Genomic DNA, 26,580 nt, shown 5'->3' on the forward strand with positions numbered 1-26,580 from the left:
CATTCTGTAAGTTGCCATTACATTTTTTGGGGGGAGTATCCTCTGACAATTTTAAATTTTGATGAAGCCCAATCTTTTTCTTTTGAAAAAAGAAAAATCTAATGTCTATAAGGTTATCCCCTATGTTTTCTTCTAGAAGTTTTATAGTTTTAGCTCTTAAAGGTCTTTAATCCTTTTTTAAGCTAATTTTTATATATGGTATAAAGTAAGGGTCATAGTCATACACACAGTCATTTCTTCACAGTAGTAAGAATTCTGACACCATACATCTTTCCATTAACTTTATTTTGTGAGATAATTATTAAATCTATTTGTAAAGTTGTACCTCCTTTTGGAAAATGATTGTATATCCTAAACTCACTTCTGTCAAGTTTTCAATAATGAAATGTAGTACACAAACCCTTCTCTCTTAAAAGCCTTTGGATTTATTAAATACTCTTCATTGCTTAAAAGAATCATTAAAAGAAATAAAATGTATCATATGATAGACTATCATCACTGATATTACTGAACACCATGAAAACTCTGGATTTTTTTTTTTAAAGATTTCTTTATTTGGGAGACAGAGAGACAGAAAGCAGAGGAGGGGGAGGAGAAAGTGAGAGAAAGGAGCAGGGGGAAAGGGAGAGAAAGCATCCTCAAACAGATTCCCTGTTGAGTATGGAGCCTGCTTTAGCCCTCCATTCCAAGATTCTGAGATCATTATCTGAGCCAAAACAAGTGTAGGGATGCCCAACTGACTGAGCTACCCAGGCACCCAGAAAACTTCATTCTTAATGCACTTACTTTGTTTATATAGAGGGCTGTACGTGTCATGTTAACAGCTAACATTACTGAACACTATATATGTAGGAATACTGATTTCCTTGTACCACTGTGTCTACACAACCCGACTACTGCCTGCCCTTATCTCTGTGAGTCATTTTTTAGAATAGTGCCTCCCATTCCTCCTCAGACCAATTTCAATTTTATTGACAGTAGTTGATAGTGCCTTGCTTATTTATTTTGTTAGTGGCTCTTTTAGATAGAAATAAGCTCCTTCAGAATAATCCATTTTGTTCAGTATGAAAACTGCAGAGGATGGTAGTTAAGAGACCATTACTTAGATCAAATCCTGGCTCTGCCACTTATCAGCTATGTGATGTGATTAAAAACACTGATTCCCTCATATCTCTGTGTCTACCAACCCCACTATAGTGTAGTCCCTCTGAGTCTGTTTCTTCATTTGTGAAATGGGAATCCTAATAGTATGTAACTCTGTTGCTACGAGAATTATATTGGTTAGACACAAAATACTTAGAATATTTGACACATACAAAGTGCCCAACAAATGTTAGCCATTATCCTTATAAAACCTTGTATCCCAGCACCTTGCACAGTGCCTGACACATGGGTAAGTAGTCAATCAATGCTTATGGATAAATGAGCCATCCTAGCCTTGTAAATTCCAGTCTGAGTTATTAACTGCCTCTCCTTTATTATGGTTGATTGTCAATAGTTTGATCAACTCTTGAGAAAAACAAAACTTCTCTGAGTCAGAAAAAGGTTGAAAAAAATCTCTGGGAACTCATTTTAACATGGCAGAAACTGTAAACAAATGAACTGATATTAGCCACAGAAGGGAACATCATCTTGATGGATTCCAACTATTAAAATGTGATATGTTACAGCTCAAGAAAAAATGTCAAAGAAATGGAATAGCCTGTGTTTCTGTATAAAAAATTACGCTATGTGCATGATACTGAAATAAAATACATTTTAAAGAAAATCTTGAAGCATGGAAATAAAATATTTTTCTTATGCAGAAATTTTAAAATTCATTGAAATACAGGGTGATGAATGATTAAGAATATGCATCTGAATCAAGACAGGTTTGAATTCTTTTTGCCACTTCTAGGCAGGGATATCATGTTTTTGGAGCATGATTTTTCTCATCTCCCAAACAGTATAATAATAATAGTTAACTACTTCACAGGGTTGCTGTAGGATTAAAAGATACAAAATGCCATGTAAAGTGCTATGCACAAAATAAATGTAAATGCTCCTAAAATGATCATTCTTTATTGATTTCTAACAAACTGACAAAGTTCTAAAAAAAATCATGATTGTTTTTCAAGTTTCATCTTTAAAAGCAGTAAGACTTGAAGTGATATTGCTCTTTGCTGCCAGAAATGTCACCTGCATAGATAAGCAGACTCATATTCTAAAATACTTTCTAAAAAAAACACTAAAGAGTTCAATGAGTATATTAATAAGCATGAAACAGAAAAATTTACAGAGTTATTACATGAACAAAGCTGAGTACATTTCAGTAATTCTTATGAAATGAATAGAAAGACTGGTAATAGGGCAGCCTGGGTGGCTCAGCGGTTTAGCGCCGCCTTCAGCCCAGGGCCTGATCCTAGAGACCCCGGATGGAGTCCCACGTTGGGCTCCCTGCATGGAGCCTGCTTCTCCCTCTGCCTGTGTCTCTACCTCTCTCTCTGTCTCTCATGAATAAATAAAATCTTAAAAAAAAAATAAGACTGGTAATAAGCTATTTCAAAAAGTAAAAAATTTTTCACAGAATATTTTTGAGAAATATGAATTTCCAATGACTTCCTTAGGTGAATACATCTAAATACACATCAGCTAACAAGAACACCACAAACAAAACAAACACCAAATTTCACATCTAAGGTTCCAACTACAACTATATGGTCAAGACTATCATTTGTTTTAAGAGCATCAAAGCCACTGTAGCCATGGCCCATGAAACATACCTGGATTTCATAAGGCTCACCTTTCATAACAGAAGATTTTACTATATTGACATGTGCATAACTGCAATATGGGGCCTACTCCAAATTATAATCTATTCCTCAAAATTATAAACAAAAACCTAGTCATTCTTAAGTGGTATTTCCCAGATTTAGACATTACCAAGGGTATGCTTTAAAATTCTCAAATAGTAATAAATCACATAATATTTTACAGCTTTTATATTTGAAATTTCATTGTACTCAAATGCTTTACCTCAAAAATTAAGTTAAAAAGATTTTTTTAGAGATCTGATTATTTGAGAGAGAGAGAGAGAGAGAGAGAGAAGGAAAGAGAGAAGGAAAGAGAGAAGGAAAGAGAGAAAGAGAGAGTGCCAGCTTGTGCACAGAACTTGATGTGCATCTCAATCCCAGGACCCTGCGATCATGACCTGAGCTGAAATCCAGACGCTTAACTGACTGAGCCACCCAGACAGGCCAAAATTAAGTTTTTTAATTGGGCCCAACATGTTAGAGACTAGGAGAAAATAATAACTCCTGACACACACATAAATTCCAAACAGTCTTGATAAAATCCACTCTAAACAAGACTCTAAACATACCCATCTATCCGTGGAAAGTCGGTCATTCAACAATAATCATCGTGCACTGAATTACATTTCCTCCTCACCAACCACTTGGTGGGGGTCCCTGGGACTTTGGGATAACTGAGTTCCACCCACACAAGGAAGGCTTTTCATGCCTGTTAGCACTCCATCTCCTCCTAATCTCAGAGATCAAAGGTCAGACATCACCATCCACTCCTCCCACAGGAGTAGAAAGGCAGCCAAGAAACATTAAGTACTTTGCAGATGTAAAGCAGGGACTGTATCTGGTGGTGGGGATGCAAAGATAAGCAACACTGTGTCATCAGTGGGACAAGAACATGAAAATCAAATGCACAGTGGCACAGAGCTGCATTACGGAGGTGCTGGGAGCACAAAGAAGGGAGGCACCCCGCCCAGAGCTCTCAGAGATAAGAGAGTTCTAAGGAAGGCTGGAGGGTGGGTCTTGTTTGCTTGCTCTATGAAATGCCAGGTTTTCTCCCTCTTCTTCGAGCAGTTTCTTGTTAATGAACCTTCTACCTACTCCAACAGCCTCAATAAAATCCTCTCCCTATTTGTTCAGTACATTTTGTCTTCCACAGTGGGTTTATTTTGCTTTGACTGCAATCCAAGGAAAGGAAGCAACAATTTCTGTTCACATGTGAACAAACAAGGGGGACCAAGCATTTTGACAGAGCATCCAGCCATATGTCAGATGAGACCCAGCTCTTACAACTGGCTTCTACTGCCCCATGAGATCAAAGGTGATCCTGCACATCGTGATGGCCCTGTTAGGCCATGGCCCAGACTTTAAGAAAGCCATATGCTCTGAGTAGTGTGGTCTCATAAAAGCTACTGCTTCAATTACCCAGAGTCTTCTTTGCAACACTACCTTTTTTAGGTTCTTTGGTGACAACACACCATGTCCACACTTACACACACATGCTAGACACATATAAGCAATTCACCATCTGCACAGAAATCAAAGGAAACACACCTGCTAGTGAATCCCTGTTGAAGAGCCTTCAATGTACATTTTTTTTAAAAAGTATCCCAAATTAGTTCTAAGAGAAAAACTAAAGCTACTTGATAAAACAGACACAATGATTGATTAAAGAAGGGGTCAGCAAGTGCAGCCCGGGTGGCTCAGCGGTTTAGTGCCGCCTTTGGCCCAGGGCCTGATCCTGAAGTCCTGGGATCAAGTCCCATGTCAGGCTCCCTGCATGGCGCCTGCTTCTCCCTCTGCCTGTGTCTCTGTCTCTGTCTCTGTCTCTCTGTCTTTCATGAATAAATAAATAAACAATCTTTAAAAAAAAAAAAAAGAGAGAGAGAAGGGGTCAGTGAACTGTAACCCAGAGGCCATATTTAGTTGGCTTCCTATTTTTGTAAATAATAAAACCTAACAGGTATGGAAAAATAAGCTTTTGTGTTTTAGGGCACAAAGCCACATTCATTCCTTTACATACTATCACTGCTTTCATGCTATAATGGCAGCACTGAGTTCAGCTCCAAGTCACAAAGCCTAGCACTTACTTTTTGCCCCTTTCCAGAAAAAGTTTGCCAACTCCTGGAATCAAGCATCAAATTAATTCCTTTCTAGTAAAAAGAGAAAAGCCTCAAACCTATTATATTAAAAGCAAAATTAAAATATATCCCTATTACTATCTTTTCATTAGTTTTTCAGATGAAACATTTTACCTACTTTGTAGATATTGTGCTCTTGTGCAACACACTAAAATACCAGCATCTGCCAAACTAAGCAGGAAGAAACATTTAAACATTTCTATTCCAGCCTTTTTTGAAAAAGGTCCTAAAAGCAAAAAATGAACTGTGTTAAATTTGCTAATGGAGAATAGTATCAAAAGGCCTTCTCAGCACACAGAAAATCCCTAATATGATACTAGTTCTCAAATTTAATACATTCTTTTTATGAGACAATTTTTACATTTTCTTTGCAGAGTTCACTGGTTGTGGATTAAACAGCCAAGCTCAGGAACTGCTGACTCCACCACCTCCTCAGCTCCAACCCATGTCATCTCCCCACCCTGGGAGTCAGGAGGCGTGCAGTCACTTGGGGTGCTTTTCTCTCTCAGATGATGATGGAGTTTTGGTTCTAGCAAAGTGAATTGGAAAGATAACTTAAATCAGATTTTAAAGGAGCTGGTTTCTGAGGAGGAGAAGGATTGATCCTGTGTGTTGGGATGAAACTCAGATTTTAAAGGAGCTGGTTTCTGAGGAGGAGAAGGATTGATCCTGTGTGTTGGGATGAAACTCTGGAGGCCACAGGGTCTGCAGACGGAGAGGGACGATACCAGAACGAAGGGCAGTGGAAAACACTATTACCAAGCAAGGGGTGAACACCACACAGTATGACCATAAGAGAGAGCAGGAAAGAGGAAATGGTTGCGAAACACTCTTCCGAAATAAATGAGTCAGCTAACCTTGAAGGTTTATTTTCTTGTTGTTTCTATTTTGTAGTTGTTTTGTATTCTTGCCTTTTAGAAAAGGAGGTCATGCTTAAGGAAATCTGACAGGTTCTCAGCTCCCTGTGAACAAGGACCATGCATTCTTTTTTTTTTTTTTCCCACCAGTATCTACATCTAAACTGCAGGGCATGGAGGTAGCAGATGCAGATTTGGCCAGATGGAGGGAGGACAGACGTGAGAGGAGGCAGAGTGAGGCTCAGATCTTACCTCTTTCACTGCCTACCTGTTCCGCCTTGCCAGCTCTCCATTTTCTCAGCACAGTATGGATCATAAGGTCTGATATTTACGGTTGTTTTAACAATCAGAGACAGAGAGAGAATGCATGTGTACATACACGCACATTTACAAAAACAGACATTCAGTAAAGAATAATTGTTATTAGTTTTTCACACTAGTATTATTCAAATATGAATAAGCAATGCTCAGACAACCTTACTAGAGGTTTTTGCTTTTATAGAAAGTTGATTTTGAAAGTCTCTGTCCACCCTCACCCTTAGGAAAGAGGAGCTATTGCACTCAGTTCTCTAAAAAAAAAAAAATTATTTTGAAGCTTTTATTCTAAAAGACATGCAACGTGGAGTTATTTTCAAGGAAATATCTTAAAAAGTTCAGGGAGAAAAAAAACTGTACTGAAAATGTGAGATGCTTACACAGCACTTTTATGTTGTTCTAGCTTCATAAACCTAGTAATTTTCTCCTCAATCTATCTTGCAGAGTATACATCTCCTTACTGAAGGTTACTACATTTCAAGCAGTACAGATGCTGAGAAGTTAACTGAAGTGCACATCTACAGTCAGTGCTTACTAAGGTACTGATTCAAAACACTGCCTGGTGGATAGACCAGAAGAGTTAGAGGGCCTAAGGTAGAAGGAAGGAGAAAAATAATGTTATGTGACCAGTTTATCTCCCAAATATAAAGTGAATTTTAAATATTTGAAAACAAAAGAGTGGTTCCTTTGGTTTTAAATATCTGAAAACAAATGAGTGATTCTTTTGGGGTTTTGTTTAAGATTTATTTATTTGAGAGAGAAGGAGAGAGCTGGAGCAGAGGGAGGGACAGTGGGGAAAAAAGAGACTCTCAAGCAGATTTTCCGCTGAGCAAGGAGCCTGACTCAGGGGCTCAATCTTACAATCCGGAGATCAGGGCCTGAGCTGAAACCAAGAGTCAGATGCTTAACCCACTGCACCACCCAGGCACTCCTTCCTTTGGTTTTTTGAGAAATATACTAGAAGATCTTTCCTGACATGTGTAAACGGGCAAGGTTCTTCAGATAGCAAATGACATCGCTATTAATATTCTGATTCTAGAACTCATCAATGGACTTGTCCCATTACCACTAAAACATCTCAGCATCAAAGAGTGGCTCATATGCCCTCCACTTTGAGATGGAAAAACTGGGTTTTCTTCAGGATCTTCCTCTAACCTTCTTCAAAGACAAGATAACTGTTAAAAGGCACAGCAATCTGTCTTATCTGAAGGGAAAAAAAAATGTCCAGATTATGGTTTTATTTACAAACCAGACTACCACCTATGCTGAATGACTGATTCCCTGTTTAGTGGAAATGAATTGCCCTGAAGCGCTACTAAGGAACTACAGTCTTTGTGAAATGTCTACCTAGTTGCGTGTTTTACTCTTGTTGGACCGTATTAAATACAGAGCATTAAAAAACAGGATAAACCTCACAATGTGCTGGAGGAGAAAGAAAACTCTGAGGCAGTCAAAACTCCTTCAGCATAGATTTTTTTTTAATGAAATATGGATTTAAGTTCATCTTAGTAAGAAAGCAGAAAGATGAGCCTTCAAATATTACCTACCAACTTAAAAGACAATCTGGATTTTCAATATAAATCAAGGAAAACCGCTTGAAAGCCTACAGGTAATGTGAAAAAGGTTTCCTTCTCCCATGAGTAGGTTGAGTGGAAAAATCTCTGTGCTATTCTTTATGCCATGTAAAAGGTGAGTCAATGACATTTTAATGTAAAATCTAAGAACTATTCCAATTCTGCTTAAGATTTTAAAAGTCCTCTGGGATTTAGAAAATCGAAGGCAACCTTTATTTAAAACCATACTGAATTAAATAGAGTTTCTTTTAAATAAGTCGTCATACTTAAAAAAATGTTTTACTAGAAGCTGAATAGAATTATATATCGTTTTTATAGTCCAGCTTATAGCTTGTTAACATAAGAATAGAGAATTAAAGCAGCTTTTTACTTGACCTTTTGTTTTAATCTGTTTACCATAGGAGATATGTATAACAGCCTCACATTTGGACAATTTTGGCAATTTTACAACCATCTTGAGAATATTAGATACAAAAATTTTTCTTTGCCTATATTTATAAAACTCTGGGGAGGGGGGAGTGTCATCCTGCTGAGAAACAATTTGTCAATATCTATTTCAAGTTCATCCAGTAAATAACATACTTGCATTACTTTGGGTCAGACAACACCGTATACTACCATATGAAGAAAATATAAGCAAAACTACCAGAAATGCTGGGGAAAATGACTACTTTCCTCTAAGTGCAGCAGATGTCAACTGGAATGAGCATTCTCCTGCAATGTTATTATGCTGGAATCGGATTTCTAAAGAAACTTTTGGAAGGATTTCTATCAAAATATGATAAATATCTATCTTCTCTGACCTTTCTGCAGAATATGATTTGTTGAATGGCCACAGGCGATATCAATTCACAAGAAAAGAAATGACTTATGAAGAGATAAGACTTACTGACCTAACCGCAGGATCACTGCAGGCAAAGAGAGAGAGAAAGAGAGAGAGAGAGGGCACAGCAGCTGTCCCTTCCTGAACATGATAGACATGACCCCCCACAAGAGCTGGACATAAAATAGGTTTTAAACTGAACTTACAGGAGGGTCTTGAATAAATTCCTCTCCCTACAACGTTCTTCCTTTTCAGGCTGGAGAGACTGAACTCCCTGACAATGCCAAAATGCAGAGAGCCACATATGCCCAGTTATTGAGTTGATCAGTTGATAAAATTAAATGATGCAAATCTTGTTGGCATGGATATTTTTGCAAGATTAGACACTGTACATAGGTAACCTCAACACTCTCCTTATAATAGGGGCCAGCAACCATAGGCCTAAGTCTAATTTGTCTGAAGCATTGGATAATGCCTCTGAGTTGCTACTTCTCACATACCCAGATTAAGATTTGAGTGACCAAAGGGCAAGGCTAACCTTCTCACTGATATTCTTCTGTTCAATAAATCTATTATGAAAGCATCTACGATCTCAGTGATCTAGGTAATATTAATTCTAAAAAAAGATTTATATACAATTTTTAAAGAACAGGATGCATGAAAATGTTATTTCCCTTTAAAAAAGAAAAGGCCATATACATTTTTAAGTTCCCCCAATCAACCTCATGCTTATAAATACACAACCTTGCAAGAAGATGCTCTCCCTTGCCCTGAGACGTACACTTAGTTTCCCTCCTTGCTTTGCTCCTTTTACTCCATCTGCTGTTGCACCGAAGCTGCCCTGACAACTTCATTCTCCCAAAACACTGCTTTTTTTTCCCCTAGTTTTTCTATCAATTCTACAACAATATTTGCTCAATTCTCTAGGGAGAGAAAGTCTTCCTTGTTTACACTTTCCTTCCAATGATCCTGCCTTAACATGTCAGGGCAGAGCAGAGAAGGGAGTGACAGCAACGATGTGACAGAACATAGGAGACTTTCCTTAAGCCCTGCCTATAGGGCTTCTGCTTGGGCCTGTGGGCAGTAGTTTTTGCTCTCCTTCCACCTCACCCAAGAATCTATTTCTTGTTCTCCAGTGCAGGATAAGAAATTGAAGACATCAAGGAAAAAAAATTAACTATGTATGATGATGCACGTTAAGGAGATTTACTGTGGTGATCGTTTCACAATATATACATATACTGAATCATTATGTCACACACTGAAACTCATATAACGTATGTCAACTATGTATCAATTAAAAAAAGAAAACTGAAGAAGTCATCAGAGAGTGCTTTCAAAGGAGGTGGCACTAAGCATATGAATACACATATTTCTAGATTCTTTCCTAAGACTGTCTGTAGAGGAATTGTCTCTTCTGTTGACCAATTTTAATTTTCTTGTTATGAGACAATTACTGTTATAAACTAAAGCTCCTGACAAAGACTCCCTGTTCTTCTACATGCCTGGTAAATTAAGAGAGGACCATCTGCTTCTAAGAACATAGGCAGCTCCAACTCTTTCTACCCTGCCTCATAGATTTGCCCGAGAGGAGGGCTCCAAATGCTTTAAAAGTTCATGTCTGTCAAGCTGAGGAGTGCATCTCCTGGGGAATGTACAGGAGAGACTGATGGAACACAAAAAGCTAATGAATAAACACTCTAGATATTTAGGAAAAACACTTTCAAAGTAAAGAGGTATACTGTGAAACAGAACACTAACTTTTATTAATTTCCAGGATAAAGCATAAAAATTCAAATAAATGTTGGGCTTACTGCAGTTGCCTTTTGCTATGGAACACATATCCCAACAAGCCAGCCTCTCTACAGTTACCTCTGAAGCCAAGTGGAAAAGTTTGAGAATCACTGCCTTAAGTAATTACCTAGGTCTCTCTCCGGTTTCTACCTCTGTTGTAAATAAAGGTCACGACGCTAGTGCTCGTCTATGCAGCATGAAATAAACTAAGGCAATAATCTGTAAGAAGCAAGCAACAAAATGATGGAAATTATATGCGTATTATTTAGTACTCAAATTTGTTTTTAATTCTAAAAGTGGTAATTGTGTCCCTATAAATTCAAAGCTTAGGATTGTCAACCTGGCATAAATAAAGATGAATAATTAGTCCTTACCCCGATGCCTTAAAAATCTGGCACAAGGACACTTCATAACATTATCAAAACTTCCAAGAAAATTAATCTGGTCCACATAGTGATACACATAATTTTGTACTTGTGGTTTCCTCTGCTTGGAACACTCTTCCCTTCAGTTCTCTAGTTTGATTCTTTCACAGCCTTTACATTCACCTCTTCAGAGAAGCCTTTCCTAACTCTTCCCCTTCAGTCCCTCTATCAATGTTGTTATCCTGTGTATTGCCTTTAAAACCATTACTACCATCTGTAGCTCTCCAGTAATTATTTACCCTTTATCATCCCTGTGCTTCTTCCCAACAGAATGGACCAGAACCTCATCTTATTTACCGCCACATCTCCATTGAGTGTCACTCAGTATTCTGGAATGAAAGGCTGCTACATAGTATTTGAAAATTTAAAAAGAAGCATTTCCCACAGATTTTTAAAACTCTAAAAAAAATCAGACTTTGGAGCTATGATACTCTGGCTCTCCTTTCTTACAAACCTAAAAAGAATCTGAAATTCAGAACCTCCCAGAAAATCTTTTTGGGATTACAAACTAGGGGTGGAGCCAGGACTGGTCTTTCATTTCCCTGTCTCCCACTCCAGGGAGCTTTCCAAATCAAGCTGTCCTTACTTCCAGTCTCACTTTATTAGTCCTGCAGGATGTGTAAACAGTCTTGAATACAATGGGAAAACCAACTGTTTGCTTCTTTCCCATCAGTTACCCCTTTTTTTTCTTTTTCCCACCGAAATCACATGTTAAGGAGGTTGACCTTTTTGTCATGTGCAGAAGACATGGAATACCAATACAATCCAATCCTATTCCACAGTGTGGCCTCTGAGCCTCACCTATGCTGCTGACACAACCAGAGCAACCAGCATATTCACTACAGAAAGTCACAAAGTGTGTCTTCCCCAGAAGTAAATCCCATCTGCACTGGTTATTTCACACTTCCAAAAAATAATTTAATTAACACCTAATTTGGTTGCTATGCCTATTTTCCTCAAAGAAATCAAATTTAAACTCTAGTGACTAAGATAAAAAAAATCCTACGAAGAGAGAAGGGTCACATAATCAAGTACCATAACAGTCATAAATTACGAATCCACTGCAAACTCCCAGAGAAGGACATGGGGACTGAGGTGGAATCAGATCTACTTATTAAGCTCCTACAGGCAGGTAGCAGGTAATTAAGCCACCATGTCTGACAATAAAACATTTATCTCCAGAAGAAACAGGGGTCACACACAACTTCTTTCCAATCCCCTGAAAGATCTTAAGTATTTTGCAGTGGCTAGCTAGGCCAAAGCTCCCCCCTCCAGGCAGCTGCACTCTACTGCCCAGAGTCCCCAGGAAGTAGGAGCTCCAGATTTACCTTGTCAGGATCCATGGGCAGAAGAACCCAGGCTACTACTCTAACCCTGCAACATAATGGCTGATTGTCTTCTCTGGGCCAGGGTATTTTTATTACTTTGAAATTATCTGTTCTTTCATATATGTTTGTCCACATAGCCTATCATTTTTTAATGCAGAAGTGGCTAAGGGCCAGGACCCTGCTGGTTTGTTATGACAAGCCCTAGCACTGGTCTCTGTTTTCCAACTAAATGGACACAGAGTCTTGCTCCTGGACCTGACAATGCTGAAATAAAATTCACACTTGTGCAGAATAGGTTTTATCCTGGTCAAACTTCTCAATCATAAAAATGAGGCCCCAAAATTACTTGCTATTTAACACTGGCAAATCTGCCTTGTGAATTCATGCCACAATGCTATTAATTCCATACTTTTAAAAAAGAACATGAGATTAATTTTAAAATTAAGCAAGATGATAGTACTCAAATAATACTAATCTAAAATGGGGAAATTATAAATCCTAGTAGTTGCAAAGTTTAAGATATTTACCCAAGCACAGGACAAATGCTATTAGGATTCAATGAATAACCAAATGTATATATAGAGCAATACTGGGAAATAAGTAAACAGCTCAGTATTTTATCTTTACCAAAGAAAAAGTGCCCTATTTAGCTCCAAAAGATTTCTCGTAAAAACTAAAGGAGATACAGATAATTACAATCTTAAGTACCTTAAGTTTCTTAAGCAAAAAATCTGGTTATACGTTCCAAATAACCATGAAACTCAGAGTGTGCACTCAACAGCTGCATGGCTATACCAGCTGGACAAAGTTTTCAGCAGTCAAAATGAAGCTACATGGTCAATGCTTTATAGTAAAATCAGTGCATCCCTACTCCTAAATAGGAAGGCTTTTTAAATTAAGTTGTTATCCTTTAGATGATAAAAATTTATGTTCTGAACAGTATTTAAAATAACCTAATAACTTGAAAATTTTTTTACTCATACATTGTCAGTACATGGGCTTCAAGCACTCTGATTACTACAAAAAAAAAAAAACAACAAGATCTTATTTCATGTGGGCCACAGCTGAGAGAAATTCAGACAGGAACATAAATGAATTTATTTGTAATTTAAATGAACATTTAAAATAGTATTTTTAAATTAACACAATGTTCAACTCAGTAAAAGCGAATTATTTTGTTAAAGCAAAATTCTCTTTAAAACTTGCACTAATAGCTTATTCTGGAAATGTTTACAGTGCCAGGCACATAGTATATGCTCACAAACTTGTTTGTTAAAAATGACCTTGACCTAGATTTGGCTCACAGTTCACTGGAGCTTTGACCTGAGCAAGAGAATAACAACACCGCACTACTGCACTGCATATAAATAATTGTAAGTCAGGTGTGGCCGACATGGTGACCAGCTTCTGCACAGTGTTTATTCTATTGTTTCAGGAAAGCACAACCTTCACTCTACCAAAAATTATAGCAAGAGTAGGTGAGTGAACACACCTTCCAAGACTTGTGTGACATATATCAATACATGAGTATGGGTGTTTTCATTTTCTCAAGTATGAAAAATAATTTGACTAACAGGAGTCAGCATTTCCACTTGGGTTACCAATTAATATTAATACAGCGGCAAAAGGACGGCTGGGAGAAAATGAGACAATTTTAGGAACTGTGAATCTACCAGTGTAATGGTTATTGTTGAGAAATGTATTACAAAATGTCTACCTCACAACATACACATCCTACAAATCACTTATCCAAATCTCTCAAGATTAGAGATCCTGTTTGAGATTTTTCAAAACCCTACCTGATTTCTTCTCTGAAAAGAAATTCATCAATATAAATGGACTAGAAACTTCTTTTGGTTTTCCAACATGGTGAAATTGCGATTAGACAATCAGTTAAGCATTGTAATGAAAAGAGGGAAATACACAATGATTCCAAAACTAGGATCAAGAGGCATTCTTATTCTTTAGAAAACTGATATGAAAATTAATGTAATACGTGTAAACACGGTATTTAGTTTTACTAAAGTGATTTATTTTGACAACAGTTCACACTATGAGGCTCTCTGGTAATACAGAAGGTCAAAATGCATATGTATATTTTTATATATATTTATTTGTAAAATACGTCTATACTCAAAAATTACCCCCTACACAAAAAATGATGACAACCACGTCATATATATCCAATTTTGAAAGAATAAAAGAGACTATACAAAACTAAAAATAGTAATTATGTGAGGATAGTGGTATTATGGAGATGGGTTTTTTTTCTTTTATAACATTCTTATATTACTTCAAAAACTAAATTAAAATATATTTATTTTGATTTGGTTATACACATGAAAATGTTACATCATTTAGATTTGCTAAATAATAGCAAAAGAATATAGTTTCTAAATAAAACCATTATGTAGTTTTAAAATTCATATAAGTACAAAATCCACATACCTGAGCCAACCTCTTTTTCTTCTTCTTCAATGTTGTTTTTGATGCTATCATATTCCTCATCAATGGTCTGGTTACCACGCATCTGAGATAAAATTCTACGAGCCTTCTGAGTCTGTCCTTTCTGAATCAGCCACCGAGGACTCTCAGGTAAAAAGAGAAAGCCAAAAAACTGTATAACTGCTGGAATTGCTGCAAGTCCCAACATGTACCTGCAATAAAAAATCCATATATTATTTTAAAATTTGGACTTATTAACACTGAGTACAAATAAAAAGTTTGTGTTCACCACATGGGGAATAGTATCTAATATTAAATTAGAGTGATTTTCTCTTCGTGTGTGTGTGTGTGTGTGTGTGTGACCAGAAAAAAAAGGGATTTTTTTTAAAGGTTTTATTTATTCATGAGAGAGACAGAGAGAGGCAGAGACATAGGTAGAGGGAGAAGCAGGCTCCATGCAGGAAGCCCCATGTGTGACTCGATCCCGGGACTCTGGGATCACACCCTGAGCTGAAGGCAGGCGCTCAACAGCTGAGCCACCCAGGCATCGCAAAAAAGGATACTGTAGTATCCTTTATACTGTATACTATACTGTATACTGTACTGAGAAACTGGAAAATGAGAAAAATCAGATTCTTCTCTCTCATACCAATTACATTTAAAAAGGGCAAAAGTCACAATAATTATGTATGTACATTCTGAACCACACACATCATGCAAAACACACCATAATCACCACCCCTTTCTAATACTAATACATATAACTCTGATTTACAATAGAAAATGGGGTTCAGACAAAACTCTGATTATCTGTTTAAAAAGATTTTTTTTCATTAAAATAAATACCCCAAACTCCTTATTTTTTTTTGCTCCATGAATGGTCAGTAATGATTTTACTTTGCCATCAAGCATCACATTCACCCTCATTAACTAAGGAAAAGCCAGAGCAGAAAAAAGATAGAAGCAAACAATCATTGTTAAAATGACAGAAATAGGGCAGCCTGGGTGGCTCAGCGGTTTAGGGCCGCCTTCGGCCGGGGGCCTGATCCTGGAGACCCGGGATGGAGTCCCGCATCAGGCTCCTTGCATGGCGCCTGCTTGCCCCTCTGCCTGTGTCTTTGCTTCTTTCTCTCCTCTCTGTGTATTCTCAGAAATAAATAAAATCTTTAAAAAAATGACAGAAATATAGTAAAAAGGCATATCATTTTAAATCTGTCAAAGAAATAAAAATACTAGTATGAGTACGTCAATATCAAACATCTCTGCAAAATTATCCTGACCACTAGATCTATGTCCTAACATTCCTTTGATGTTAGGCCTCGATCCTTTTGAATTGAGGGGATAGATTAGCTCAACTTCAAGGTCACTTTCAAATGGAAACTTCTATGGATCTAGGACACCTGTATGTTTTTCTGTTGATTCAAATTCTCTGAGTTTATGTTCCATGGCAGTCTTATGATGGTAGAGCTCAGAAAGCCAACTCTGATTAATAACAAACATACACACTGATACTCAAAATAAATCAATTGACTTGATATACTTTTTAAAGCTTTTCCAAGTTTTAAGCTATATTAAACCCAAAGTAGAGTGAGCAGCCTTGAAGCCTCCAGATATACAACTTGTGAAATAAGTCCACTACTTTTCAAATTCATTTTAATTCTAAAAATAGCAGGAAAAAAATTGTCACATGGGTGTTAAGACTACCTCTCACTCTAAAATATTTGCAAATGACATATCTGATGGAGGTTTAGTATCCAGTATCTATAAAGAACTTATTAAACTCAAAAAATGGGTAGAAGACATAAACAGACATTTTTCCGTAGAAGATATACTGACAGCTAATAAACATATGAAAAGATGCTCAACATCACTCATTAGGGAACTACAAATCAATTACAATGAGGGATCCCTGGGTGGCGCAGCGGTTTGGCGCCTGCCTTTGGCCCAGGGCGCGATCCTGGAGACCCGGGATTGAATCCCACGTCGGGCTCCCAGTGCATGGAGCCTGCTTCTCCCTCTGCCTATGTCTCTGCCTCTCTCTCTCTCTCTCTCTGTAACTATCATAAATAAATTAATTAATTAATAATTAAAAAAAATTACAATGAGATACCACTTTACACTAGCCAGAAAGGCTAAAATTAACACAGGAAACAACAGATGTTGGGGAGGATGCAGAGAAAGGGGAACCCTTGATAACATTTAGTGGGAATGCAAACTGGTAGAGCCATTCTGGAAAACAGTATGGAGCTTCCTCAAAATGTTGAAAATATTACTACCCTATGGTCATAGCAATTGCACTACTCGGTATTTACCCAAAGGATAAGAAATACTGATTTGAAGGAACACATGCACCCTGATGTTTAGAGCAGCATTATCAACAATTACCAAATTACGGGAAGAGCCCAAATGCCCCACTGACTGATGAATGGATAAAGAAGCTGTGGAAAACATATATAATAGAATATTACCCAGCGATAAAGAATGAAATCTTGTCATTTGCAATGACACAGATGGAACTAGAGTATATTATGCTAAGCAAAATCAGAGAAAGACAAATACCGTATGATTTTACTCACATATGGAATTTGCAAAATGATACAGATGAACATAGGTGTCAAAAAAAAGAGAGGCAAACCATAAAACAGACTCTTAACTATAGAGAACAAATGGAGGGTTGCTGGTAGGGGGGTGCGGACAGGATAAATGGGTGATTGGTATTTAGGAGAGCACTTGTTGTAATGAGCACTGGGTGTTGCATGTAAGTAATCAACCACTAAATTCTACTCCTGAAACTAATATTACACTATATGTTTACTAAATGGATTTCAAATAAAAACTTGAAGTGAACCAAAACAAAATTTAAAAAGTATCGCTCACTCCAAACAGCACATAAAGCCACACATGGAAAGAGAAAAATTAAGATTTTTAATAAACAAAGTTCTTATGACTAAATGAGTCATTTTGGTTTATAGTATTAAACAAGATCTTATTAAAAGTGTTTTTTTAATCCATGGGCTGTGATAATTATGTCAATACTTAATCATTCCTTCCTCTGCTAACCTATAGAACACAGTGTTTTAAACTCCATTTATGTCACTATACCTTGTATTATAATGAATTATATATCTATCTCACCTGATTTTGTATTTAACTTTGTATTTGACAAAGCACCTAAAAAAATATCTTGCACAAAGTAGGTACTTAGTAAATATTTTTAGAAATGATACAAAAGGAGCTATACATCTAAACCTTTTGTATTAGCTAGACAGAAAATAAATGTAATTCACATTTGTATAACACTGGTTCATGTAGCAATTCTTCTGGATTATTCAGCTCTGCAAACTTCATTGCGAGGTAATTTCTTCCAATTAAACTGTTATTCCAGATATAATCAGACCTTTTCTGAAGATGTCTCATCTGAAGATTCTTAGGATGTCTTCAGATGAGATTGACTCACATAAATGCATACTTGTGGCAGCTTCCTCTTAAATGTTAACTTGTATAACCAAATGTGTTACTTTAATGTATGTTTTATTGCTGTAAATGAATAACATTTTTGTTCACTTGTGTTCTCTCTTGAAGAAAAAGTTATACACAATTGTATTGCCCATTACTGCCAATTGTGTAAAAAAAAAAAAAAAGGCAATAAGAGGCAAATGCCAAATATACTGGATTAGGAAATAGATTTTAAAAATTCTAAAAATGGAAGCCTTCGTGTGTTGTTTCTCTACATCCTTCATGATCTTTCTTTCTGTTCTCTAAAACCCGTTACTGATGAATTAAAATTAAAGAGCTACACAAGGAACTTCAAAGCAGTACTTGAAATGAATATAGAAACTGAACTGTTTTCAGGCCCAAAAGGTGCTCACATAATACTGTGCATTTTACTACTCACTATTTAATCCTAGGACACAGTATTTCTAAAAACTGAAAGAAAAGGGAGAAGGGTAAAAAAAGGTAAGTACAAAAAGAAAATTGTATACATACATATTAGTTTATGTTCCTAATGCAAGCTATAGATTAGCTCTCTAGTCCTTTAAAATCCAAGAGTCTAAGATCTGAAATACACAATTCAATGCCCTAACATTAAGGTGGGTGGCACCCAACTGTCAACCTTTAAGGATACTGAAGCCTGGTTCCAGAGAGCAGGCAAAATAAAACATGTTTTATACATTTATGTCCTCATTTTCCTCTTCTAGAAGTAAAACAAAGCTTATTTTACTATATTTTGATTACCTTTCATGATGTACACAATTTGCCACCCCAAAGGGATCTCTTTGGCATAAGGATTATTTTAGGCTAAGTATCTTTAAGAAACTGCAAACACAGGGAAAGCTCTAAAAACCAAATAGAAATTACCCTTTTGTAAAATTCATTTACATTTACAAGGGAAATTTCCTCTTGTAGGGTTATTTCCCTCTGTAAGAGTTCTGGAGACTCTTATCAAAGGAGAAGGTTAAGACTTAAATCTGCATCACAACCTTACCCTTGTTTACTGTGCTTTTCTCTCCCCAACCTGTCATAACTGTCTCCTAGCCCCCAACATCTTCTTTGGTCTTTAGATGAAGATGGTATTTAGGGTGATGGCTTTGGCCTCTTTGTGGAGTTGCTCAGTTTTAGGAGTTTTATGTGGGTCTCTCCTATTTATACAGGAGGTAATACATGTCATTAAACTTTTATTTGTCTCTTGTTAAGTGATCTCATGTCTCATGTTAGGCCAGGCAGAGGAACTCTAAAGGGTAAAGGAAATTTTTTCCTCCCAAAAAATGATAAAAGTATTTTGATGAATAAATTTCCAAGGCTCTGCAAAGACCAAACAACAGAAGTTGGGGAGTAGTTGTGGTTTATGATAGAAAGAACATAGGAACAGAACTGGGTTCTATTCAGCTGTGGGCATACTAGCCACAAAACCCTGGTTAAGTTATTTAATATTTTAATGTACAGGTGGCAGATCTATTTCATAGGACTGCTGAGAGAATTAAGTGGAACCATACAGTTGGTACCTAAAATGGAGAAGGCACTTAGCCATAAAAAACTTACCTCCCTGACTCCCTCACCTATCAATTCAATACAATTTATCGATCTTGGCTGTATCATCCACCCAAAGTCAGTAGGTAAAACTAACCAATTTCTTTCTTGAGAAAAAACTGTTGTTCTGATGATGTGCAGACTGAAGAATAAGAAAAATAAAAGATTGCTTTGCTGTGTTACTGATGAAAATTTTATCGTGAGACTAAAGAGCAAGAAGTCTATAGGCTTAGTAAAGGCAGTATGTATTTGGAGTCCTTGAGTCCTGGAAATCCAAGGAAATCAGGAACCACATGACTAATAAGACACTCTGCTGACAAACTAGGGCAGTCAATCCCCCAAAGTAGTACTTAAATATTGATATGGAAGATCTCATTATTTTAAGTTAAATCAAGGGTTCTAAACTCTGACTTCACATTAGAATGGGGGGAGGAAGACTTTTAAAACATATTAGTGTCCAGGCCCTACCCATCCAAGATTTTGATTAATTGGTCTGGGCTTCAGGCCCAGGAAATTCTATTTTATTAAAAGCTCCCCAGGTGGTGCTAATGTGCAGTCAGGGCTAAGAACCACCCATCTAAGTGTTTTTAAAAACCCAGGGGGTAAAAGTGAACAATAAGCACCCAAGGTCCATACTTTAAGGCAAAAGCTATTTATCTTCTGGAGGCACACCAAGCTGACAGAAAGGGAAGGAGGCTGACTAGAGCACAAATCCCAAGCTTTCAGGAATTCTAAAATTCTTAAGAATCTTCTGTGGCATCCTGATCACTCACAACTGATTTTTTTATACTTTCTCAACTGAAGTTAACAAATGAGCTATTTTCTGGTCCAACTAGCTAGATCAGCACCTGCCTATCTTCCAGAAAACCAGGATGGGCCCTAAAATTGTGGGCAATGCTTTCAAGTGGTGTGGCTGGGCCAGCTGTCACCAAAGGAGACAAGCCCAGCTATTTTACCGCAGATTAAGCCTTCTTCCCAGTGCCAAGAACTGAAGCTCTGTGAATCAAAGATCCTGCATTCCTAGGTGACAGCCCTTCCCCTGGTGGTACTTCACATAAAACCAAACTGGGTCTGCACTGGACTCCATATTTGCCACCATTCTTGTTTAAAGGAATCATAGTGCTCTCACCCACAAAACTAAGGCAAGCATCCTCTAACTGATGGCCATTTAAGACACGCACTGTGTAGCTCATAATTGCCCCACTTCTTTGATAATAAAATGGTTATCTGATGACATGGTCTACTGAAAACATGATGAACACATTATTTATCCTCTAGTAGTTCTACAGGGTGATGATTAGGTTCCAAATACATTAAAAAAAAAAAAACTAGTTGAAAATAGCTTAGACATGTAATCACTTAACAGTAGCAATAGTAATAAGCGATTAATACAAATCACTAGTTACTATGTGCCCAGTACTGTTCAAAGGGTTTAAGAAACATTAATCCATTTGTCTTCACAATGACCCTATGAAGTGGGTATCATTACAGTCCCCATTTTAAAGACAAACTAAGTATAAATTAGATATAAAACTAGTATGCAGTGGACCTACGATTAAAATCTAGGCAATCTTGGGGCACCTGGGTGGCTCAGTTGGTTAAGCATCTGGCTCTTAGGCCATGATCGGTTTAGGTCATGATCTCAGGGTCCTGGGATTAAGCCCATTGTGGGGCTCCATGCTCAGTGGGGAGTCTGCTTGAACTTCTCTCTCCCTCCTTCTGCTCTCCCCACCCCTGCTCCCTCTCCCTCCCTCTCTCTAAAATAAGTAAATCTTTCTTAAAAATTTAAAAATAAAATAATCTAGGCAATCTGGCTCCAATGTTTATTGTAAGACTAGCTATAATAAATGTCTAATGATTAGTTACCTTAATTCTGCAGAAATCATAAAAGAGAACATTAAGATAAATTAATCTTTACCTCCTGTTTAAAGACTTTCGAGGATAACTTTAGAAGTTCTATTGTTCACTCACCTCTGTTAAGTGTATTAAAGCACTGCAGAGTAACATGGCAAAGGGGCTACCTGGGGGCAGTCAGCCTCCTAGGAGCATGGTACCTGCCACAAAAGCACCCACAGGAAGGGGAAATGCAAACTTAACAACACAGACCTGCTGGTGACACATGGAATATATTATTGCTCTCAACACCAGAGTTTTACTATGAAAATAATCAACTATTAATTAAAAGAAAATATCTCATTTGTATGGGCAAACTCATACTGCTTGTTTTGAACACTGTGCCAAAATGAATTTGAATTTAAGACATACATACATTTTTCATGTAGGAAAAATATGGGTAACATGGTAGGAGATAGTTTAAAAAATGACTAGGAGCAAAAAACAATCATTTGATCCTTTTAAAATATTTTACATAAGGGAACTTGATAGATCTAACATTGCTTTCCAGGATATTTTGTTTTTCAATCTCTGTCTCCCAAAGGCCTCTCTAAACTTCTCTTCCAAAAGGAATTATGCAAGAGTGAGGAATTATATCTTGCATCCACATGCTGTTTATTTTTCTTCTCTTCTCTGTTCTTTCTTAAGTTCCCAAACAATGTAAAAAGGTTCCCAATGCCTTACAAAAGAAGAGCTATATGATTTATGGTTTTAATTATAAGTCAAGCTATTCTAGAAAAACTATCATAGCTAAGAGAGCTGTATTACAAGATGTTATATTTGAAACAAATTGTATGCAATTGTTTTTACAGCTCTTGAGTTCTACTAAGGGAAGACACTTCATTCTGAGAAGCATATAAAGGTTTTTTGGACACTGCAGTCAGCCAATTATCCCACTAGGCCATGACAGCATTAAGGTGTTCAATAACCACTTCCTTACTTGTCTCCTAAACTCACATTGTTAAATGTATTTTTCAGCCAAATATCCACCTTATATTCTAGTCACAGAGAATCTTGTTATTTTTCACAACACTCAGATTAGCTCAGTGACGAAGTCTGAAGTTTGTCCCTTGTATAGTGAGGGTTTTTAGCAATATTCTCTAATATCCAATACTTTCTTGAAATTCACTAGAAAAAAAAATCAGGTGACAAAACCAAATTTATAATTCTGTTATTTCCATCCTCTTCTAGCTTACATTACATTTATATCTATTTCCTACTAATTTACAAATCATGTTCATGTTAGCTCTTTCTGAATAGCACAAAAAAGAGGAATATCATAAATATTAAGATACTAAGCCTTATTCTTTAAAAGTTTCCAACTGGCATCCTTTGACATAGAACTATGAAATAAACCCTAAGCCACTTTTTTCCTCAAACAGTTCATTGAAAATAAAAAGGGTCAGCAGTTAGTAAATTCTTCGAAAGTGTTACCTAATGAAGATTTACTGTGTTGTTTGGAAAGGCTGAATTCCTATGATCTATCTGAGCTGTTATTCTGAGCTGTTTACCCAGCAAGCATCTCCTTAATGTACATTAAGTGCCAAACTCTATGCCAATCACTAAGCATCATGAGAGCACTTAAACCAGAGATGGTATAGTACTGTATAAATCCAAAAATATCTCTCAAGCCAAACTTTCCAATATATGTCATTGTACCCTGTTTAGGGAAAGGAAACATTTTCCCCTTAAAAAGGCATAATCCAACCCTTTCAAACCACATTCAAGAACATTGTTCCTTCAGTCCTACATCCTGAGCTACCTGACTTTACTGCTCAATGTTTCTATGGATTTTGAGGTTTTTTTCATGTACTTCTTACATACTTAATAATGAGTTATGCATTTACTAAAAGATCTCTATTCCTGGATTTACAAAAGAAATGCTCACATCATATGTCAAAATCACAAGATATGTTACATGATAATCACTGAATATAAATTGTAATTTACGTAGTATGTTTCTAAATGCAAGTTTTAGATGCAAAAGGATAACACTGAATTTAGCCACCTGCTATGATTACAACTCACCTTTTAACATATTTTTCAATTTTAGTGCATGACTCACAACTCCATTTTAACAGATAAGAGATTAAAATAATAAATTGAGATCCTAGGCTGGTAAATTAATTTCCCTCTGCCTTCAAGGACCATGCAGAACATCAACACTGATGACTGACATATCTGATAATCTGATGGCAGCTAGAGAGTAAACATGAGACCAAAGCTGAAAGTACATAAGAACAAAAATCATGTCCCAGTTGGAATCTTTCAAGTAAAAAACAGGTGATATATGATCAGCAAATGAGTAACTTTTGTGTTACCTAATGAATGTGTCTGTATAAACTATTTAACAAAATTCATGTCAAATATGTAAACATAAAAAAAAAAGAACTCTGTGTAGGTGGTGGGGGAAATGCCTCAAAGTGATTTGATATTGGTGTATCAGGTCAAGCTTATTTAGAGTGTTGTGATTATAGTAGAAACAGCAAGATATACTTCCTTTGAATAAGATGAATGTGTTTTGCACAGATATTAAACTGCAAATGTGCAAAATACAATGACTTGTACAAAATGCACGGTACTAGTGCTAGAAATAATGCACACAGAACCAAATCTACATACATATCCTTTTTCTTCCCTGCCCCCCTCTGAAAATCTTCCATATCCAAAGCTCTGGGCTAGGGATTTGGGAGATACAATGATTAGTAGACATCCGTTGCTTCAAGGAGCTTATACACTAGTAATCATCAAACAAAAATAGAATTATATCTAATTGCTATGACTGAGGTTTTAGCACAGTGTAGGAACAAAGACAAAAGTTATTTCAATTGAGGATGTTAGAAAAAGTAACATACAGAAAAGGAGTATGATGGAGGGAGCTAACAGAAGGTGCAGATGAACATTTTTAAAGTACAATTTGCATATAACAAAATGAAGAGCTCCAAGGTATACCATTGTAAGAGTTTTGAGAAATATATATACCCTTATAACCACCATCTCAATAAAAAATCAGAATATTTCCATCATTACAGAAAGTCCCTATACTCCTCTCTTTCCAGCAATCCCCACTGCCATTGTCAACCAATGACTGAATTTCTGTCCCCATAGCTTATTTTGCATGTTAATGAACATCATACAGGATGTTGAAGACTGTACTCCTTTCAGTCATGTTTTTTGAGATACATCCACATTATTATTGTATTTCACTGATTTATTTATCCTTACCAGTCTGTTTTGATTCTTTAGCTTTATACTTAGTCTTAAAATCAGACAAAACTCTTTAATTTCATTCTTCAAGATGCTTTTGGCAATTCTAGGTCCTTCTCTTTTCTGTAAAAACTTTTAGAATCGATTTGTTCACTTGAATGAATCTGAATGACTATAAATGGTGACAGCAGACACTTTTGCCTTGCAAGTGATAATAAGGAAAACATTCAGGCTTTCACCATTGTGTACAAAGTTGGCTGCAAGTTTTTTCATACATGTCCTTTATTTAGTTCAAGAAGTGCTCTTCTAGTTTGCTGGAAGGTTTTATCATAAATAACATAAATGTTATTCTGTCAAAAGCTTTCCCTGCATATATTGAGTTAATTATACAGGTTCTCCTCTTTTTAATAATTTGAACATGGTGACCTGCATGAATTAATTTTCAAATGCTAAATAACCTGACTTTCCTCAGAAAACTGACTTGGTCACAATTTATTATACTTTTATTTATTACTAGCTTTAATTTTACTAGTATTTTGCAAGGATACTTTTGATCAGTATCCTAGAGATTTTTTTTTTTTCTAATAGCTTAGGCCACATTAGAGTTACATTGTCCTCAAAATCCCAGCTGGGAATTATTCCTTCCATCTTTATTTTCTTAAAGCTTTTGCTTATGCTTGGAGTTTTTTTTTTTTTTTTTTTAATTTATTCATGAGAAACACAGAGAAAGAGGCAGAGACATAGGCAGAGAGAAGTAGGCTCCCTGCGGGGAGCCTGATAAGAGACTCATCCCAGGCTCCTGGCATCACACCCTGGGCCAAAGGCAGAGGGCTCAACCACTGAGCCACTCAGGTGCCCTGGAGCTACTTCTTTCTTAAATATTTTACAGAATTCAACACTGAAACCATCTAGGCCTGAATATTGCTTTGCAGGTAGGTTACCAATAATGATTCAATTTACTTAAGACAGGGATATTCAGATTTTCCATTTTACCTTATGTCAGTTTTTAGTAGGACTATGATCTTCAATTTACTTAAGACAGGGATATTCAGATTTTCCATTTTACCTTATGTCAGTTTTTAGTAGGACTATGATCTTCAAGTAATATGCCCATTTTACTTAAGTTGTTGAATTTATTGGCACAAAGTCATTCAAAGCATTCTATCATCCTAATAATGTCCAGGGCAATGACATAACCTTTTATTCCTGATATTGATAACTTGTGCACTAGCTTTATCTTCATCAGCTTAATCAGTCATATCAGTTTATCAATTTTATTATCTTTATTTATTTATTTATTATTATTTATTTATTTATTATTTTTATCAATTTTATTATCTTTCCAAAGAATCAACAGTATATTTTTTCTATTGCTTACTTTTCTATTACATTGACTTCTAGTTTATTATTTATTTTCTTCTGTTTTCTTTGGATTTATTGTGCCCATATTTTTCTAGCTTCTCTACGTGAAACTTAGATCATATGACTTTTCCTCCAATAATATAGTCACCTTAACTATGTATTTTTCTCTAAACACAGCTGAAGCTGCAATCCACAAACTTTGACATTTCTTTTAATTCAAAACTATTTTTTAATTTTCTTTCTGATTTCTCCTTAGATTCATTATTTAGAACATGCTGGTTTTTTGAAGATTTTCTGGTTCTCTTATACTGTTTAATTGTTATTATCAGAAGCCATATTCTATACAATTCATTTTTAAAATTTATTAACATTGGGGTGCCTGAATGGCTCAGTTCATTATGCATCTGATGCTTGATTTTGGTTCAGGTCTTGATCTCAGGGTTGTGAGACTGAGCCCTGCAATGGGCTCCCTGCTCAGCACAGAATCCACTTGAGATTCTCTCTCCCTCCCCTCCAGTTCATATTCTCTAAATAAACAAATAAAACCTTAAAAATATATATATTAACATTTATTTTATGGTCTGAGATATGGTCAATTTTAG

At 36.4% G+C, this 26,580-nt stretch overlaps 1 protein-coding gene across 2 annotated transcripts in view; it reads right to left on the reverse strand.

Moving 5' to 3' along the window:
• Positions 1-26,580, reverse strand: part of SLC2A13 (solute carrier family 2 member 13) — a 395,490-nt gene that overhangs the window by 304,233 nt on the left and 64,677 nt on the right. For both annotated transcript variants that reach the window (XM_041735867.1, XM_041735866.1), the window contains exon 3: positions 14,492-14,700. In XM_041735867.1, the coding sequence (XP_041591801.1) occupies positions 14,492-14,700 (209 nt within the window). The remainder of the gene's footprint in view (positions 1-14,491; positions 14,701-26,580) is intronic.

Source organism: Vulpes lagopus, chromosome 21 (genome assembly GCF_018345385.1).
Source record: "Vulpes lagopus strain Blue_001 chromosome 21, ASM1834538v1, whole genome shotgun sequence".
Lineage (NCBI taxonomy): Eukaryota > Metazoa > Chordata > Mammalia > Carnivora > Canidae > Vulpes > Vulpes lagopus.